This window comes from Stegodyphus dumicola, chromosome X2 (genome assembly GCF_044657685.1).
Source record: "Stegodyphus dumicola isolate Sdum_Otavi_A_Nest chromosome X2, ASM4465768v1".
NCBI lineage: Eukaryota > Metazoa > Arthropoda > Arachnida > Araneae > Eresidae > Stegodyphus > Stegodyphus dumicola.
The window spans coordinates 54355200-54374912 of record NC_140781.1 but is presented as its reverse complement, the minus strand read 5'-3'; the positions used below and the strand labels follow the sequence as shown (position 1 = coordinate 54374912).

The 19713-nt window shown below is 34.4% G+C and overlaps 1 protein-coding gene across 2 annotated transcripts in view; it reads right to left on the bottom strand.

The window, feature by feature from the left end:
- Window positions 1–19713, bottom strand: part of LOC118186905 (glutamate-gated chloride channel-like) — a 91482-nt gene that overhangs the window by 32226 nt on the left and 39543 nt on the right. For both annotated transcript variants that reach the window (XM_085810188.1, XM_035357081.2), the window contains one exon: window positions 14251–14471. In XM_085810188.1, the coding sequence (XP_085666314.1) occupies window positions 14251–14471 (221 nt within the window). The remainder of the gene's footprint in view (window positions 1–14250; window positions 14472–19713) is intronic.

Sequence of the window (19713 nt, the reverse complement as noted above, 5' to 3'; positions counted from 1 at the left end):
AAATGTGTAGAGACATTAGGTTTTTTTTTTCGAAGAGGGAAAAATGAAAAATGAACAATGCCCTCGCCAAGACTCGAACCACGAACCTCTCGAATTTGCGTCGAGCGTACTGACCACTACACCAAAGAAATGCTAAGAAAGTGGGAGAAATATCTTATATACTGCCCTTTTAAAGGGCGACTCGGGATTAGGGGACCCATTCACTAAATCCTGATGGTGAAGAACCATCATTCACCACCTTTTAGTTCGGGCGCCACTCTAGAGCTATTAGATTATTTCGAAGCAGGAGACATGAAAAATTAGCAATGCCCTCGAAGGGTCTCGTAAGGGGATTGGGGGGATGAGATGAAATTACCTAAATTATCAAGAGAGTTCCAGATATATTATACAAGGTCAGAATATCCGGCTGGCCAATCTATGCGGTGTATGTCCTCATTTTCAGATAAATCGTCGACCAACTGAGCCCTGTGTGGACGAGTGTTGTCGACCATTAAAAAGAAACACAGGACCAAATATGCCCCTGAAATGTCGGACATACGGATTTTAACATCTCCTCTGTGTACCTTGTAACAAGCCTGCGGCCGTTCAACATAATGCCTGCCCAAACCATTAAAAATCCACGACCATAATGATCTTTTTCCCTGATGGTTGTCAGAGGGATGGTATCGTGTTCTAGACTCTCTCCAAATACAGCTAGGCCGAGAATCAGTGTCCCGGCTGATTTCTGACTCATCTGTAAAACGATGCTGCATTGAAGTTTGGTCCAAGGTGCCTGTTGTATGCACCATGCTAAACTCTCTCGCTCTTGTATGCTGCAGAGAACGGGATGGAAACAGCGGGTCTTCTGGAACATAGCCCTATCTCATGTAAACCTTCGGGAAACTGTAGACCGTGAAACTCGGGTTCCAGTGGTAGCGTACTTAATAAATAAGTTGTTGATATTGGAAGAGCTGTGAAGCAGTATTAATCCTGTGGCGCCGCGCTGAAAGTACCAAATAATGATCCTCAATCGTCGTTGTAAATCTTCTTCGACCTTATCCAGGTCTTCTCGATATGGATCCTGTATCCAGAAATTACCCCCCGGGGTTGACTCAGGGAAATCCCTTGGAAGTACTGGTTAGGATCTGTACCTAGGCAGTCTCAATCACGGGGGCAAACAGCGGACTTCATAGAAGGCATGAGGGTCCTCGGGTCAGAGTAAGGCTCGGTAGGGACCGTACTTGTACTGCCTTGTCTGCCCTTGCTCTGTGGGGTCGCAATATGGTAGACTGATCATGTGGCGGGACGGCACTTAATTCTGATTGGCGCCTGGTGGCAGCTTTAGCACAGAAGTTGTCCCGTTTCACCTTGCGTTGAGTCCTGAAATCCACTTTCCACAAATTGTAGACGAAACTAGGCCTTACACTGAGGCTTGTAGCCACCTGAGCTAGTGACTGGACTGTCTCCAATCTACCGACAATTCTCCATATTATTCCGTCATCCATATTTTCCTGGCTACTCGTTTTGCTTGATACCTTATAAAATTTAAATGAAATTTTTAAAGATTCTGAAAGAAACATGAGCACACACAAAAGAGCATGAGCACACAAATCGCCGAAAACTCCTCACGCTGTTAATATCCCCTCCAGAATCACAGCTCCACAGACATGCTCGTGTAATCTTACGTATTTGATTTTGAATATTTCAATAATTCTTCGTCGGCATAATTAGCACCTATGGTTCAATACTTCTTGTAAAAATAGACATGATTTGCAAGTTCTCTTAATTTTGCACATAACTGTACTTTGCAATCGTGTACTCATTTCCTGCTGCCTAATTTATTAGCTTTTAAACATTAGATATAAGCAATTTGAAAAGAAAACAAAAACATTTAAATGGTTAGAATAATCATAATTAAGAGATAAACATAATTAAGGGGATCACTCCCTAAATATACCATGAAATATGATCAAGGCGATCAGTGAAAGTCAGTTTTGCTCTCAAACTAAAATATTCTACGCAGGTTTCAGAAGGAGACTTTATCAGGTTTTAATTCTTGCTATGACAGTATAACTGCTGGAAAACACTTGTTAATTGTATCTGATTCATTAATTTTATCCTTCCTCAGAGTAATGTAATTTATCATATTGCTACGCTACACAACCCTCTAAAGGATTCATCACAGTCTTAAAATTCTTTATACTATTTTTTCCACCTTCCACCTGGGCAGTTAAGACAGCATAAGACATCAATGAATAAGCGACGCCAAAAAATTCACGTATATTTTTGACATTATTGTAGTTTGCCTGAAATTATTGCAATTGCCTTTTCAGGCATCAAATTTCAAAGCAAAAGAAATAAGCAAAGGAAAGGAAATAACTTGTAGAGTCATTAGGTTGTTTTTGAAACAGGCAAAATTGAAAAATGACGCCTTCGCCGGGAATCGAACCATGGACCTCTGGAATACACGCCCAGGGTGCTGACCACTACACTAATAAGGATGCTAAGAAGACAGGAGACATACCTTATAGAACCTATAAACCCCAGTCACCCCTTTTATAGGGGACCCAATCGCCAAATCCTGGGGAGTGGAAAACCATCATCCACCACCCTTTTAGTTTGGGCGCCACTGCAGAGATAGGTATTTTTTGAAAGCAGGAAAGATGAAAAATGAGCAACGCCTTCTCCGGGAATCGAACCACGGACTTCTCGAATACGCATCGAGCATGCCTTCTACTACACTACGAAGGCATGCTAAGAAGACGGGAGAAATACATTATAAACTAAAAGAGAAAAATAAGCGGAGATCATTGATGATTGTTTTAATAAGCAATTAATATTTATAAAATTATTAAGAAAAATTTACAATGTAGGCTCTTGTAACATGCTATTCTAAGCTGATGTTTTTGTAAAACTCAAAGAAGTCTGAAAAGGGGTAAATTCATTATGCAAATCGGCATTTACCATCACTAATAGTCATCTTCTCTAACACGACCACCAATAAGACCAAGAACGTCTCTGGCGATTATCTCAGAATTCACCGTATTTGCAAATACAATGCATCCCAAACACGAATATTTGTCTTAATTTTAGAAATGCTTCGAAACATTGTGGCCATTTACCATAAAATAAGTATAAACAGTTTGACGAGAAGAACTTCAAATTATTCGCAGAAAACATGCTGTAAAAAAAAAAAAAAGAAGCAACATTAATACAAAATAATCTCGTTTTTGTGAAATTTCGCAGACAGTTTTCAAAGTAAAAGTTTAACATTTGATGGCTAATGTAATAAACTCCATCGATCCAGGTCAGGAAAATTTTATTTTATTTTAAAAATAAACTCTTTAAAGAAATTGAATTGATGTTGTTTTGAAAATGCTAAGGAAAAATAAAAGTTTTAACTTCAGAAAATCAAGAAATGAGCAAAACAGCAGAATATTTTAAAACAATCTTTTAGAAATAATAAGAAAGCTACATGTAGAAAGAGCATAACAATTCCGCAGTGAAAAAACAATTGTTTTTAATAGTAATGGCATTAATCAAGAATTTCTAAAAAATACTCTAAAGATTGCTCTAATTTGCTTAAAAAAGCGAAATTGTTCTAAAAATTCGGGAAAATATCAAATTATAGATATCACCTTTCTCCTCGGGCTTTTATTTATATATTTTTTGTTTCGATTTCATCTTTGAAAATTACATTTAATGTGCACTAAATATATACAAACACAACTTTACATTTTCCATTCAAATAAAGTGTAATCACAACGGATGCAAACTCTTTTTTTATTAATTAAATTTATAAAAATTAATTAATTTGAAAGCTACACCTTTCAACTCTATGTAAAAGAAATGCCCACTTTCTAACAGCGACTACGTATATCCACAGTACATAATCTAATCGTCCAAAAGCGTCATATTCTATGTGCATCAAAAATATGTCTATGTAACTATCACAGATTCTTCATTCCCCAGTGTGAAATTAAGTTTACAATACTTGTTTCAAAGTGAAAAACCTATCTAATTACTCTTTATGTTTTGGAATTAGAGTAAATCTGGTATCGAATTTTGATTGGAATGGATTAAATGACCGTCGATATCTGCAGATGAATTTCGTAAAAACGTCGTTGGTACTACACAAAGTGTCTTCTAGGATTACACCAAATAAATCTTGATAAATACCAGGTTTTCTGTATACTTCATGCTGGTCTTCCATCTGGATAGTATTAATGTCGATGTTTGCCATTCCACCGTTATTCTGCAGATAGCAACTCAGGAAAAGATGAAGAAACTGGGCACACGCAAGAAAACAAATGCCACAAGCAAACTGGTTTGAAATCTTCAGATTCCTTCTTGCCTATAACAAATGGAAATTTTTCTGCATATCACTCTCCCCTTTGATAAAAATAATTGGTTGTACGAAAACTGTAGACTGATTTGGGTAATGATCGGGCAGCTAAGAGGGTAATCTTTTAACTCTGAAATTGTTACTTCTTCAAGTGCGGTGAATTTGACATTGAATCCTTGACACATTTCTCAAAATAAAGCATGCCAATGGCTGAGTAAATAAGACCACTAAACAATGATAATTTATCATCCGGGTTTTGAATCTCATAAAAGTGTTATTTCTTGAGTGTTATCGTGGTTTTTTTCATATGTAACTAAAATACGAGTCAGTTTCCCTCAGAAACTTTCTTATTTTAATACTATAACGAAAAAACGATTTTAGCTTGATTTTCCATAACAAAAATCTAAAGAGGAATTTTTTATTATACAACTAGTCTTATGAAGATTCAATTTTCATTAGCCTACGGCATATTTTTGTGGTATAAAATGATATATAATATTTCATTTACCTATCAGATGTATAAATCTGAGTAAGTTAAACGTGAAATAACTATTACGTTGACCATAAGATTAATGTAAAAATGAAATTATTAACTGCATGCACATTTTCGTAAACAATAAATTTTTGAAAAAAAATATATTGACATTAGCAGTATCAATGAATTTAGTAAAACCGAACTAATAATGAAATTTTAAACAAATTAAAGAATATTTTATAAGCTGCATAAATAATGGTTTCTAAATACTTTTTGAGGTATAGAATACTTTGTTAGTAGATACATTGCGATGCACATATATACCGTATTTATGCGAATCTAATGCGCCATCGAATCTAATGCTCATCCCCATTTTAAAACTTTAAATAATAAAAAAATTGTTTGTCGGCGAATGTAATGCGCATCAATGATATTAGGAATTTATTGAATCTTATTTTATACAACAATGGATTTGTATATAAACTATCAATTAATGGTATGATAATTTTATTTAAATTTAGATACCATATTTTATACAACAATGGATTTATACATAAAGTAGCAGAACATAGAATTAACCTTATTCAAGTGGGCTATTGTCATGTGAAACAATCATTGTTAATTAGCACTACCGTATATACGGTACCTATCGTAAAATATGAACATGAAATAAATCGTAACATTTCTATCTAGCTAACAGTTTCTACAATCAGTGATTAATAGTAAACGTCTTTATTCACTAATGTTTTCATCACTAGAATCCTCGCAGCTCTTTTCGTCAGAAGCAGATTCATTTCTTCTTTCCTCATCATCGTCATCGTCATCCTCGGCGTTCCAGAGCACGTCATCGTCACTGCCATTCAATGAATTTGAAATGCAGCATTTCTTGAAAGATTTCACAATCATTGGTGCTTCGATGCTTTTCCAGGCAGCAGAAACCCAGTGTGCAACAATGTGCGATGCAGCACGCTTAATTTTTTCTGTCGGAGTCAATACACGGTTTGGTTCACAAAACCATTTTTCGTACTCCGCCTGAACGTACCCCTTCAAAGGTTTATTTATACTAACGTCCAGGGGTTGTAACACAGATGTAATCCCTCCAGGAATGATAACAAGATCACTGCCTAGGCTGTGCATCTTCTTTTTAACGTCGTCGGTGAGAGGACCACGAAATGCGTCCAGACAAAGCATTGATGGTGGATTAGAGAGCCCACCGGGACGGCGTTTCCATACATTTCGGAGCCAATCAAGCATTAATGATTCCGTCATCCACCCCCTTCTCTTGGTTTCGAATCAGGACATCATCTGGGAACAGCTTTTCCTTCTTAGGGGTTTTAGGGCATGTTTTCCGTTTGAAGATTAAGAAAGGGGGAAGTTTGCACCCGTCTGCTGTTATTGCCAGCATCACTGTTACGCGTTGTTTTTCACATCCCGAAGTTTTGATGATAACTTCCTTAGTCCCCTTATCCGTAATGGTGTAGTTACGAGGCATATCAAACCAAATTGCCGTCTCGTCAGCGTTGCCAATTTACCCCATTGAAAAATTCTTTTCCTTCCGAAGTGTGATGACATACCGCTGAAATGTTAGTAGTTTTCCCTCAAAATCTGCAGGAAGCTTTTGGCATATTGTTGTACGGCGTCTTAGAGATAAACCCATCCGCTTCATAAACCGATCCACCCATCCACGGCTAGCCTTAAAGTCTTGTTTCGGTATTCCAAGAACTTCAGCCTCCTCTTTTGCTTTATTTCATATGGTGTCACTAGTCACAGGTTGACCATTCTTCCTCCTTTCACGTACAAATTCCAAAACCTTTTCTTCAATTTTAGGGTGTCTTCCTTTGCGAGGGCCAGTGAATTTCTTTCTACTAGCTTTAGTTGCAAACAGTGCCAATTTCTGTTGCCGCCACAAGCGAACATTGCTCTCAGCTACGTTGAACTCTCTCCCTGTCTTTCTATTGCCATTTTTTTTTTCAGCATAAAGAATTACTTTACGTTTGAAAGTAGCGTCATGTGACATTCTTCTCTGTTTGCCCTCCATTTCGTGACTACGTACTCTGCAGTTTGTATCCTCTATGCAATAATGTGTCAACGATAAATGTAACGGTAAACGTAGTCAAGAAATTTGGTTGACGTCATCGGCGAACTTTGCACTCGAATCTAATGCGCCATCGAATCTAATGCGCACCCCAATTTTGAATACTACATTTGGCCAAAAACGATGCGCATTAGATTCGCGTAAATACGGTATATGAATAAAGCATTTATAATTGTTATCTGTATATCCAAATCCATGATTTCAACTACAGATAAACCAAAGCCTGCAAGTAGCAACTCTTAGAGATTTATTAATTTAAGACAGCCCACCAGCGGCCGAGCGGTAAAGACGCTGAACACTGATAGTTCGGTTCGAGGTTCGAATCCCGCGAAGGGGCTGGCTGTAATGGCGTTTTCGTGGTTTTCCCCATGTGTAACGTGTATACGAGCCAGTTTCCCTTAGAAAGTCCTGCACGAAGACATCCCTCCCTTTAGGCAGATAGCCCTCGTGAGCTTTGCCATAATTGAATAATCCATAACCCATAATTTAACACAATCTTCTAAATTCTTAGTCTTCATATAACATCCCTTGTTAAATGGATATCGAATACTTCTTTCAAGAACATAGAAAGGCGTCCTTAAGGATAACACCAAGGCATGAATTATATGGCATTCGTTTGAAATTGTCAACAAAATTTGGAACATAATAATTATGCAATAAGATTCAAGCCAGGAGTTTCTCAAACGCTATAAAATTATTACAAACGAGAAACAGTATAAATTTTAATTACATAATTTAAAGGAAGAAAATACTATAATGCGTCACAATTATCTTAAATGAAGACTTGAAAATATACTGACAACTTAAACTTAAATTAATTACAGAAAAATTCTTCTTTATATTATTTACAACTTTGAAGTTTTACAAATGTGCAAAACAATATATATGTTTTACAAAAAGCAATGAAAATATAAAGTAATATCAAGTATATAGTAATTAGTATTTTAAAGACTAGCTAATTACTAGTCATCAATGAAGGTATCCTTCCTTTTAAGTCCACATGGGTTTTACATTTTTAATTAAGTAAAAAATTATTTATCAAAAAAGGTTACATTATCGATGTAGCAAGACACTGCTCAGAATTATAGAATATGTATTACTAGTAATACATTTCAGTTGAAATGTTTAAGATACTATATGACTCTTTTATGCAAAACCCTGCACTCTCCCCTTTCACAAAGGACTCTTTATACTTTTTTATTTTATGTTAATGAAGGGGCAGCCGTCGATCGGGTTAAATTAGCATATCGGCCATCAAACCCCATTACTGAACTATTTATAAACTTGACAAAAAAAAAAAAAAAAAAAAAAAAAAAAAAAAAAAAAAACTTCTTCATTTTCCAGCCGTATTTCCCGAGAGTGATCTTCTGCTATTTACACAAGTTCCTGGTTAAAAAAAAGATGTTTTGTAATGTAACGATGCGAATACCGAATGGTCCAAAGGTAACAGAAAACAAGAAAACAAGTAATTTCATTAAATCGAAAATTATAGACAGAAGCAACGCGCGGTTTTTACAGAAATGCAGAGACAGGCATAGAACTTCCTTTAATAATGAAATATTTTATTGCCAGAATAGTTCAGTTTTTCATTAACAGGTTGTGCTTGAGTTCTATGAAACTTTCATACATGTATAGTTAGAAGTGGGCGGAACAACTTAATTTCACCATTGGCAGTACAGCTAGGTAGATATAGTACAACGCCCGTAACAGTGCAGCTCCACAACAATTTTGAGGGAGAATTGGGCATATTCAAGGGTCTCCAACCCTTCTTCACCCACCCCACTTAAGAGGACTTTCAGTTCACCATGCCCTCATGCCACACAAACAATGTACAGACATCTTTGTCTTCTCCGGGTTTCGAACCCGGGCCAAACAATAGAGCAGCCAGTATCGATAACTACCCATCAAGATGCCCAAGATTTTATACAGTAGCACAGTAACGTAAATAGGATTTAAACTGTTTAATGTGATGGCTATCAATTATGATAATGACCGTCAGACGTAACATGGCACAATGCACATCATCGGACAGAATTCAGCTGTAAATAGTGTCACATGATAGCGAATAACTTATTCTTAATATGGCCAATAACGTCAGCCAACCTCTGTTACACCTGTGACTTCAAGAACCTCCATACCGACAATCATAATGTGATAATAACTTTAATGTGACCATAATCATAATCTTGATGATCATTAGTGATGGAAGGAGCGACTGAGGACACGCCTGTGCCAAACGTTGATCGAAGCAGGTGCTGGACGAGATCTGTGCGGAGACGCTCTATACTGCAGGAATGTTACTCTACAAAATATTTGCTTCTTTTGAAAGAGGGAATGATACTATCTCTTAAAATTGTTGCATAAATCTCACCTGTGATGAAAACGGTTCGACATGTACTGTTTTGGACTTCTTGAAAGGAAAAGGAACCTGTAGCGAGTGATGCGGTGAGCCCACACCATGCTATCATCATTGGCTGATGGAAACGGATTTCCAGAATCGCATGTTGGTTCTCCTACGCCCAAACGTTGCAGTTGTGTGCACGGACACTTCAATTAAGTAAAACGTGAGCCTCGTCAATCCGCGGGATATATGGCAGCCAGTACGCATGGTTTTTCATGCGTTAAAAAGCCCACTTTGCTCATTCATGACGTCTTTCGAGATCGCTTGGTATCATTTACTGTATATGTTGGCTTTTGTAAGACTACATCTTGAATATGATCCTAAGTGCGTGTCTCAATTCCGGATGAAATACCAAATTACTAAGAGCACTACAACGCCGTCTTTGAATATGTAACTATTATGGTATAGACATTAGGATTTTTGTTGCTGAGAGATATGAAAAATGAGCAGTGCCCTCGCCAGGACTCGAACTTCGGACCTCTCAAATACGCACCGAGTGTGCTGACCACTACACCACAAAGGTATTCTAAGAAGACGGGAGAAATACTTTATAATGGCATAAAATATTTCATTATTAAAGAAAACTCATGCGTTCCTGCGCATTGTGCAATAGCACAATAACTATACGCATTAAAGAGCAAAGAAAGACATTTTTTATCTATATGAAATTATGCCCACAGTTACTCTAGAACTGAATTTACAAAGGATTAGAAAACCAAGGCCAATGGGTAAATAGCGACATACCAGAAAGTACGGAAAGCACACATCGTATATCAAGACCTGAGGCTAATAGTGACAACAAAGTACAGCTGTGCGAAACAGTACGAACAAGGATGTCTTGATACAAAATTTAAAGTTACCTGAGCAAATAAGCAAGTCTTAGAAAAGTTGTACTGTTGGTTTGAAAGAGACCATTGGGTCCAGTTGCTCTATTTATCAACCCAAGGATAGAAGCTACGAAACAATGCACAATGCAATGTTGTTAATTCTAGTAGTTGGTGGAAGGCATAGTCTAGTTACATCCCTAATCTATGACTATACGCTGCAACGATCGAAACAGTTATCAGAAGACCTAAGAAAAAGCATTCAAAACTATGTCCTACGATATCTATATATCCTTGGTAGCCCACCGTACCATCTTCATAGCAGCACAGTATGTCAATCACAATCTGTGAACACCTTTATTATCATTTTTACGATAGCCTCTTTACACCCTTTGCCCATCCCAAAATGGTGTCAGAATAGTCGACCAGCTCATTCAAATCTGGCATGCTATACCTCATGAAAGAACCGCGAATCATATACGTCTATAAGGCACCAGATAACCACTTTTATCCACATCACAGATTGCAGTACTATATAATAATAAGCTCTATTTGTATAGTTGTTTTATCTGATTTCTGATTTAATGATACTTTTTCTTACTCATATACGCTTCACCTATAAGTATCCTTTTTCCCTGGCACGCTTTCTCCTTTCGCTCGTTTAAAAGAGTATACGATATGCTTTTCAATGAATAAAATTTCTTAGTTTTTAATAGTTAATACCAAGTTGGGAATGCCTTATTAATATGGTCTATAGGGGAGGTGATAATTCTTTAAATTATATAAACCTTGTAGAATTCCTCACTTTGTAAATGCTAAGTTACAGCTAAACGTAAAGAATCTTAAGAACTGATAAGCGAATAATCGCTTGAGATCTTGCAACAAGATGAGGTATATAACCCTTTATTATTCAGATAAGATTTAACAGAACTCCGTCTTGGAGTATACAATAAAAGCCGACACTTAGGCTTAAGAGGCTAAGAATTAAACTAAAACTAACCTAAACTAAAGAGATATAGCCGAAGCTATCAAGATTCTAACCAAGTTGGCCCCTTAACGCTAATTGACTGCGAAGCTATCAAGGGCCTAAGTACGGCCGAGCGTAATAATAGCTTACGAGAGAGAAGACTAAAAAGGCGGACGCGTGTAGACAGAATACCTGGTAACTCTCTCGCTAAAACCGAAGAACTTCGCGGTTTAAATACCGCTCCTCCTCTCCTCCTCATTATATATTCAGGCGTGAATCTAAAACTACGTTCTGGCCGGAAATAGTAAGTTGAAGTTAAGAATCGATAGGAAAGGAACTTAAAATTTAACTGTTAATAAAATTAACATAATTCTTACAACTTATTAGTATATCTATCTTTATACTAATTAATTTTAGGTAATTGAATTTAATAAAATTAACATAGTTCTTACAACCTTTTTATTACACATGTACACGCATTTCATTTTTCAATGATGCAAAAAATATGCATCAAAAAGTTGTTGGAATGCATAAGAAACCTCGAACTCGTTAGCGAATAAGAAAACTCGTTAAGATTTGTAGCTATCGAAGGAGTAAATATGATTTATATGACGATTAGCTTTTCTATGAGAAAAACGAAAACTGTTGTGAGACACGAACTCTCACTATCCCTCCGTCTTCACTTGCTGAATAAGAGCATGTATTTACATGCTTTAAGCGTTGATAATAGAATGGGTAATTTTATAGTATTACTAGATCTGTCGCATATTATTTAACTTATAACTAGCTTTGTTCCATAACAGAAATGGGGGCTTAGGTAAAAAAAAAAAAATGTTTCAGTTCACAATTTTTAACTCGGAATGTTATTGACGAAACTCAGTAAGTATTTCAGAAGGAATTTTCAAATTTTCCCATCATCTACTAATTTATTTTTGCGTTCCACCTAAATTACTTCATGAAGCTAATTAATAGTATCTTCTTAAAATCGATTTAAAACTGCATTTTTTTCAAAAGGTAAGCATAGTGTGTAGCAGTATTTTAAATAACATCCATAAATATTTTTGTCCATCCTTCTTCGTATAAAAATGCACATATTTACGGACAATAAATTCTTAAGTATAAATAAAATTCGTTTCGTTGAATAATTAGTCCAAAGAAAAAAATATTTCTTTGCATTAATTATTTTTGAAAATTTTGATTCAAAAATCCAACTTTATTAAAACGATACTAGAGTCAAATAAAGGAACTAACACGCTTCGGTCACAACAAAAATTGTATTTCTTTACTTGATTCAATATTTCAATTTTTATTATTTGTTTTAGAGTCTCTTTCGTGCTCCTAATATTCGGCGAAACTAAAAGTACTATATGGTTGTTCTTATCCTAAGCACAAAATAGCATAAAATGTTAATCGAGTAGAGCTCACTATAAATACTATTTGCTCTGATGTTCAAAATTAATCTGGGAAAGAGCAGTCGCGAGCAGTAGCTTATATCCGAAACCTGCTGACTGCTAAGAATGTTAAAGTAATTTTTATATAGAAACGCATATTTTAATTAAATATTATTACTATACAATATAACTCCTACCAGTGGCCAAGCGGTAAAGTCCCTGAGCACCGGTAGTTCGGTCCGGAGCTCGAATTCCGGCGAACACTCCGGCTGCATGGACGTTTTCGTGGCTTTCCTCATGTAAGAAGTATAGGAGCCAGTTCCCCTTAGAAAGTTCTCCCCGAAGGCACCCCTTCCCTAAGGCAGATAGCCCTTGAGTTCTTTTCCTCAATCAAATAAGAAAAACAAAACAAACTATATAGAAAAGAGAGAAGAAGATCTCTTTTTAAATTTGCTAATCATATACCCTATGTTCGAGACACAATATTAAGTTATTTTTCTTTGATATATAATTTTATATATTTTACATTTAGAATTTTATATATTATGAAATTCTAAAACAAGCTGAAGCAAAATCCTTATTACGTAGTGTGTTCTAATGCCCCTTTAACTCTAAAATTGAATGAATTACGCAGTACATAAAAAGAATAATTTTCATTCTTGGTAACTAGCTTAGAATGTTAACTAGACAATAAAAACAGCAATCGTAGCATTCTTTCTATGCCAAGACTTGTGCTTATGAAACACCTGGAATAGAGAGTGTATAAGTATAACCTATAAATTGTAGAAGGCCTAGAAACCAACATAAACCTACAATGTAGAAAATTAGAAGCATTTCAGGATACTGTGCATGCGATCCTGCGATGGATATCTTCCAACATTAACTTAATAATTGTTATATTAACCTGCTAACTATATGTATTTTGTATTCTATACATCTTATATATATTGAGTAGTAAGGTTTACGCAGAGTGTTATCACAGTGTTTTAAGATGTTCTTTGCTGGTATCACAATCAGACAGCAAATGCTCCAAGTGTTGCCCACACTGCAGGATTCGAAGAACTTCGCATCAATCTTGAAAGCCAACGATCATAGCATTTCAAGCAGAATTTCCTAAATTTGCGTTATTTCGCAACTGCAAGTTTTATGTTGACTGCTTAATCTTCTCTAGTTATTTGATTAGCCCTGCACAGCTCTTTTCTTTAAGTGGGTCAACAGGCAGAAAAAAAGTAATTCAGGTATAATAAGATAAAAAAAAAAAAGATCTCAGCAATCACTGTTCTTTCGAAATGAAGCGCAGGATTGCAGCTGAGATTGACGATTAAAAATTCTAAGCTATCCATTTAATTATGAAAATAATTCGTTTCCTATATGTATTACAGTTCATTTTTGAACCTAGGGTAGCCTGATTAATGAATGCCCTGTATTCTGTCTAAATAGGTTGTGTATTTGCTTATTGTTGATTGAGCATCATCGTTGCATTTTTATTGGCAAACAATAGCAAATTTGCAAATGCAAATAACTAATGAAGCGAGAGATAAATTAATTGTGAAATGTTCATTACTTTTTAAATTATGATTTTATTAATTCTTAGTTTTGTTTGATTATTGGCTATTATGAACTTAATTGCGGCTACAAGCAAAGCGCATAATAAAATACCTTTGACAGCTGTCACTAAAGTTCATTTTCATAAGTATTTCATTAATGCAGAAATTCTACTTGTGGGTATTTTGAACTAAAATTGCCATACGTGAATAAAACTGAAGCAATGACCTGGAATTAAAGGACACTTTTCCATTCGAGAATATTCTTGCAAAACGATTGGGCCGCTGAACATGATGAAATGATCCTTCTCTTTCATTGAAGAACAAGTCGGGCGTCCATATCTTAGAAATAGGGTTGAGTGGAATACTTTGCACGATGCCCTCTGGATCAGGATATCGCAGTCGAGGATCTTCCCAGATTTCTCTTAAGTACATCTGAATTGTAAAATCCTGAAAAGAGCAAAATGATTTGTTGTGTTTAATTTATTGTGACATTTCTGAGAAGCAACTGTTACTATTTAGTTCTAGAGCATATTATCTCAGATACACTCTACTTAAGTATAAAGAAACCAAATGATTGTTCAAACCACTTTTGACAAGTGATACTATGAAATTTTTGAGAAAACTTTCTGTTCTCCCGTATACTTTTCATTCAGAATTTTCTAATTTCTGAGTAGATACGATTAGCGTGATAATTTGCACGTAACATACATAATTTATATTCTAAACAATATTTTGTATTACAATCTAACGGTATAAAAACTGACGGCGAGTATAGTACGTAGTGCTGCAAGAAAGAGGAGTTATGGAGTATGATCCAAGAAACTTCTTTGGATCTAATCCGTGAAGAAGGTGGGTAGTAAATAGATCCATTAGGAAAAAACTCGTATTTCTCTATTCTTCCACGGAATATTTATAAAAAAACCGTTGTCTTCGCATAAGAATTCGTTTCTGAGAGTATTTTTGGGTTAAACTGTGGAATGATTAAATATATTGAACGTTAATCATCGCTCTATTCGGCATGCTGATTAGCCCTGCCAAATGTCATATGACTGGATTAGGCATGGAATCCCACAGAAGGCTGTAACGTTACAGTGTCTTTGCAGCATAGTAGTGTTTAAAATATGATCGAACTGAAAGTTCTTTCGAAAGGATGATGGTAGGCATAGTATATCATTGGATTCTAGAGATGGGCAAAACCGCTCCTCTAAGGGATCAGATCGGAACCGTTCGCTCACTGAAGTGAATCAGTTCTTTTTAACGATTCACAGCTCACTAGCAATGACCTTGATGAATGCGTTCGGAACAGGCATGGATCAAGAGTGGTGTGCAAAGATAGGGAAAAGCTGAAAGAATTGAGTGGATTTCCTAGAATCAACTCACCCAAACCGCTCAATTCCTGGACTGATTTCTTTCAGCTGTACTTTTGAGTTTCCCTAAAAAAATTCTACATGGAACAAGAATAAACTCTGGAACAAAAAACGGCTAAAAGTTAAAAAATAATGAAAACTAAATTCACTTTTGTTAAATATTACAATATTTAATTACTATAATTGATATTTTGTCGCTACTACAAAACACAGTGTAAAAATAATTTTTTTAATTGGAGGCAGCTTGCAAAGAACAGAAAATTGTCTGCTGACAATTCCTGTTCGGTAATACCTATACACATAGCTATACTATGACTTAGTATTCAAAGAATCGAAATGAAAGTCAAAGGAACAGCTCCGAGGAAGCGAAAAGAGCAAATAATCAAGACTTCACAGGAACCATATTTGTGAATAATGAAGACTCCGTCGGAGTCAGATCCGCAACTAGAGCAGAAACGTGCGAATAATCACGGCTCCGAAAGACCCAGATCTGCGACTAGTGACGGAGCGCTGACAGCTGGCAATCCCAGTTCCTATAATCTACAGATTTTAAACAGGTCCCCGAACTGCCAGATGGGAAAAAATGCCATTCATTTGCAAATAGGGATGATCAGTTTCCCTGAGATGCGTCGGTTTATTTAATGTTTTGTTTTTTAAAAGCTAGATGGAATACAAGCAAGCCAAAAGCATACATATATACAAACAAAACACACACACATAAAAAATAGATCAGAGACGTTTCAGGAAAGACTATTATGCTTACATTAAGGATTCAAATTTTTGGCACGCTTCCCAACAACAGCTCTCGGTAAACTCTTAAAGAACTGTCGTGCCGTTTTCACCCACTTGCTGATCATTGGTTCAATAAAGTGAATCGGTTCCGGAGCGGACCATCCATCTCTATTGGATTCGTTCTCCAAAATGTTGAAAATCAAAATTGGAAAGCAGCTGGGAAAATTCATACTGTCGCTTATAAAGTGCTCAAGGCCTCGATCAACGATTGGAACAAATTTTTCTTCTTGGCCACAATAAATTCGTGAACCTGGTCTTGAGTAGGAGTATTAACAATAATAAAAAAAATAATTAGTTTATTTACTAAGTCATTGAATTCCCAGTTATAGTTTAAAATTTTAGGTATACTGAAGCCCTTAGCAATAAATTATTCATATAAAAAAAAGGTCTACTTTTCTCTTATTCAAAGATAAATGCAGAAAATAACCACCCAGTTTCACTGCAAGAGTAAAAAAAAAGGCGGACTAAATTAATTAGGCTTACAAAATCAAGAATCAGAAGAATGCGATTCATACTTTACTTTAAAATGCCGAACAATGTACACTTTTTAAAGAAAAGGTAAAATTTTAATTTAACACGTTTTTGAAAAAACTCCATGCAATGAAAATATTAGCTCTAATTATATCATCGTCCTGATGAATACCTTTAAATAATTTTAGATTTTTTACTTCATTTGCTACAGTAATCTGATATTATTGTGCGCAAATATATTTCTATTGTAAAAATACTACTTTTTCTTTTCTTTTAAAAAAAAGTAATTTATTTTCAATTGTTAAATAAATTCGTTATGCGTATATTTCACAGAATAATTGTCCCTCAGGTTTAAACTTATCATTATCATACTTTTATACGTAGTATTCAAAAATACTGATCTGCCGAAAACAATATTAATAGTTGAATGTTTAACTTGCAATGTTTACATTAAAGCGAGCGAAATTCTGAAATAGCGGACAATGTGCGTATCACAAGTGCAATGAGCATGTGCTTCAATAGACAATCAGGGAGACGGAGGATATTCAAAGGAAGACGTGATTAACTATTCTTATTAATAAAAAGTAAGTGAATTCTTTAAATATTGCGTAAAATCACTTTATTTATTACCAATTTTTTTAACCTGTAATTTGTTTCATTCAATTTTATGTATTCTTATATGTAATCTTTTGATGTTTTATATTCACGACTTATTTTGTTCGTAAATATTGATAAATGCATTGCTAATGGTAAAATGTTACTAACGAGCCTTAATATTCGACGTAGTTATGTATAAAAATGCGCTTACATAATTCAATACATCGTTGCATGAAAAATTATTTAAATGAAAGACTCAGCTAGTTGTTCTGTTTGAAGTAGATTTTGTAATCCTTTCAAAGTACAGTTGTGTGTATTGATACAAGAAAGCTTTTTTTTTTACTTGTAAATAAGTAACTATTGATCTCAGTTATATAAGCTCTCTCTCAGGCAATTTCGAATCACGTGAATTTTTTTACTTCAACATAAGGAAATGTTCCCATAGAATAATTTCTGCCTGAATAATTAACTTAACAAACGCTTAAAACACTTATGAAGTTTTTTTTATATTTCAATAAAATGCGGTACATGATTAATAAGCTTTAAATTGCAAAATACATTTTTTCAAATCAGCATGTTCTTACTACGTTATAGAAAAATTAATTAATTATCCGAAACACAGTCAAATTATTATTTCATAAAATATAAATTTATTTTTACATAGACATAATTTTATTGTTTCATTTTTTAAATGAATCCTTTTTAAACAGTTTTAAGCAGTTTAAATCTTCCGGTTTAGCCTGATGGTGTTAAATGGCTAAAACTCATCAGAAATTGTCCTATATATTTTATTTGCAATCATCATTGCATTTTCTAAAAAGATTTAAATGATTCAGAAAATTGTGATAAACTGTTTTTGTTATTTTATATCTATGCGAATTTCGGTAATACTACTAAAATGCAATAACATTCTGAAATGTTTACCCTTTTGCTATAAATTATAGTTGTTTATAACTGTTTCTACTTAAAAATACATGCCCTTTTTCATTAGAAACAGCACTCTAGAGTTAAATGGCATTGTTCATTTTTTATGGGTGACATATTGCCATTCAAGGAAAAACAAGTTACAAATTAAACAAAATAATGTGGTTTTTGTTAATATAGCTATATGGTATAAATTATATTGCGAAAATTGATTTTATAATTAATAAAAGGTGTTTCAGTGTAATGTTTTTATGCCCAGTACAGTATCTTCAGTCATTTCTTCTTCAAATTCTCTGAATATTTATATTTTGTTTACATTAAACACTCTCCAGCATGATCACCCATGATTTATGTTAAAATAGTACGCCGAACAATGATTATTGAAGAAGTTTAACAACAAGAATTAGTAATTCAGTTTGCACTTAGGCACCTAAGGAAGACGGTTCTTTTAAACTATCGAAACTTGTTCTGCAAAATATACAAATATTACGCGGATTCTTGCTGTTTGACTTCTCCAACAATCACCTATGGTTCCATATGACATTTGTCTTCTGGGAAAGCGGTCATTTTAGAGAAGTGATGTGTTTATTTTTGTTCTCTTAAATACCTTTCACCTTCAGAAATGTTCGACATGAGAGTTCTCTATATTTTAAAAATTTCTTATTCGTTATGTATGTGCTATTGTAATTTTCTAATTCCTAACCATAAAAGCATAGAATGTTTAGAAAACATTACATTCATAGAATAAAACGAAATGAGACACAAAGACATATTTCAAATAAAATAAAAGATTGCAGAGAGTCCTGGAAAATTAAGTCATCAAAGAAAAATTCAGAAAATGACTCTAAAAGATATCATTGATATCTTTGATTGATATCTTTGAGATATCATTGATATCTTTTAGAGCTACATCAATTTTTTTTTTTTGAAATATTGTGTTAAATAAAAATGATAATTAAATCATTTTTATTTAACACAGTTATAAACACATTATTTATAAATGATAATTAAATTATACAGCTGTGTTAAATAAAAATGATAATTAAATCTTTCTTCAATATCTTATTTTTCATCTTAAAAAAGGCGGAGTCTTTTCTTCAATAACTTTGTTTTCATTTTAAAGCAGCGGTATTTAATTTCAAGGAAAAAAGTAAAATTTGACATGAAATATGTTTTGTGTATTTAGGCTTAAGGGATTCCTAATTTTTATATCTAATGAATAGTTAATCTACCTAGAGCTAAAACAGCAATTATCTTCAGGACTGATGCTAGTCTTTCTGCAGCTTTCCGGAATTTTGCTACTTACACCATTACATCGGTGCTTAATGCTGTATAGTTTCTACTTATGTTCAGATTTATGAATTGGAATTATCTTTGGTGAACAAATTTTTTATAACCTGTTCTCAATTATGTTTTTAATTGCATTATGGTGCAAAATATTTAAACCTTACCTGCATTTCAAACTTTCTGAATGCTGAACTTTAAATAAATTTATTAGTTTAAATTTATAAGATTTTTCCTGAAGCATTTCTAAAACA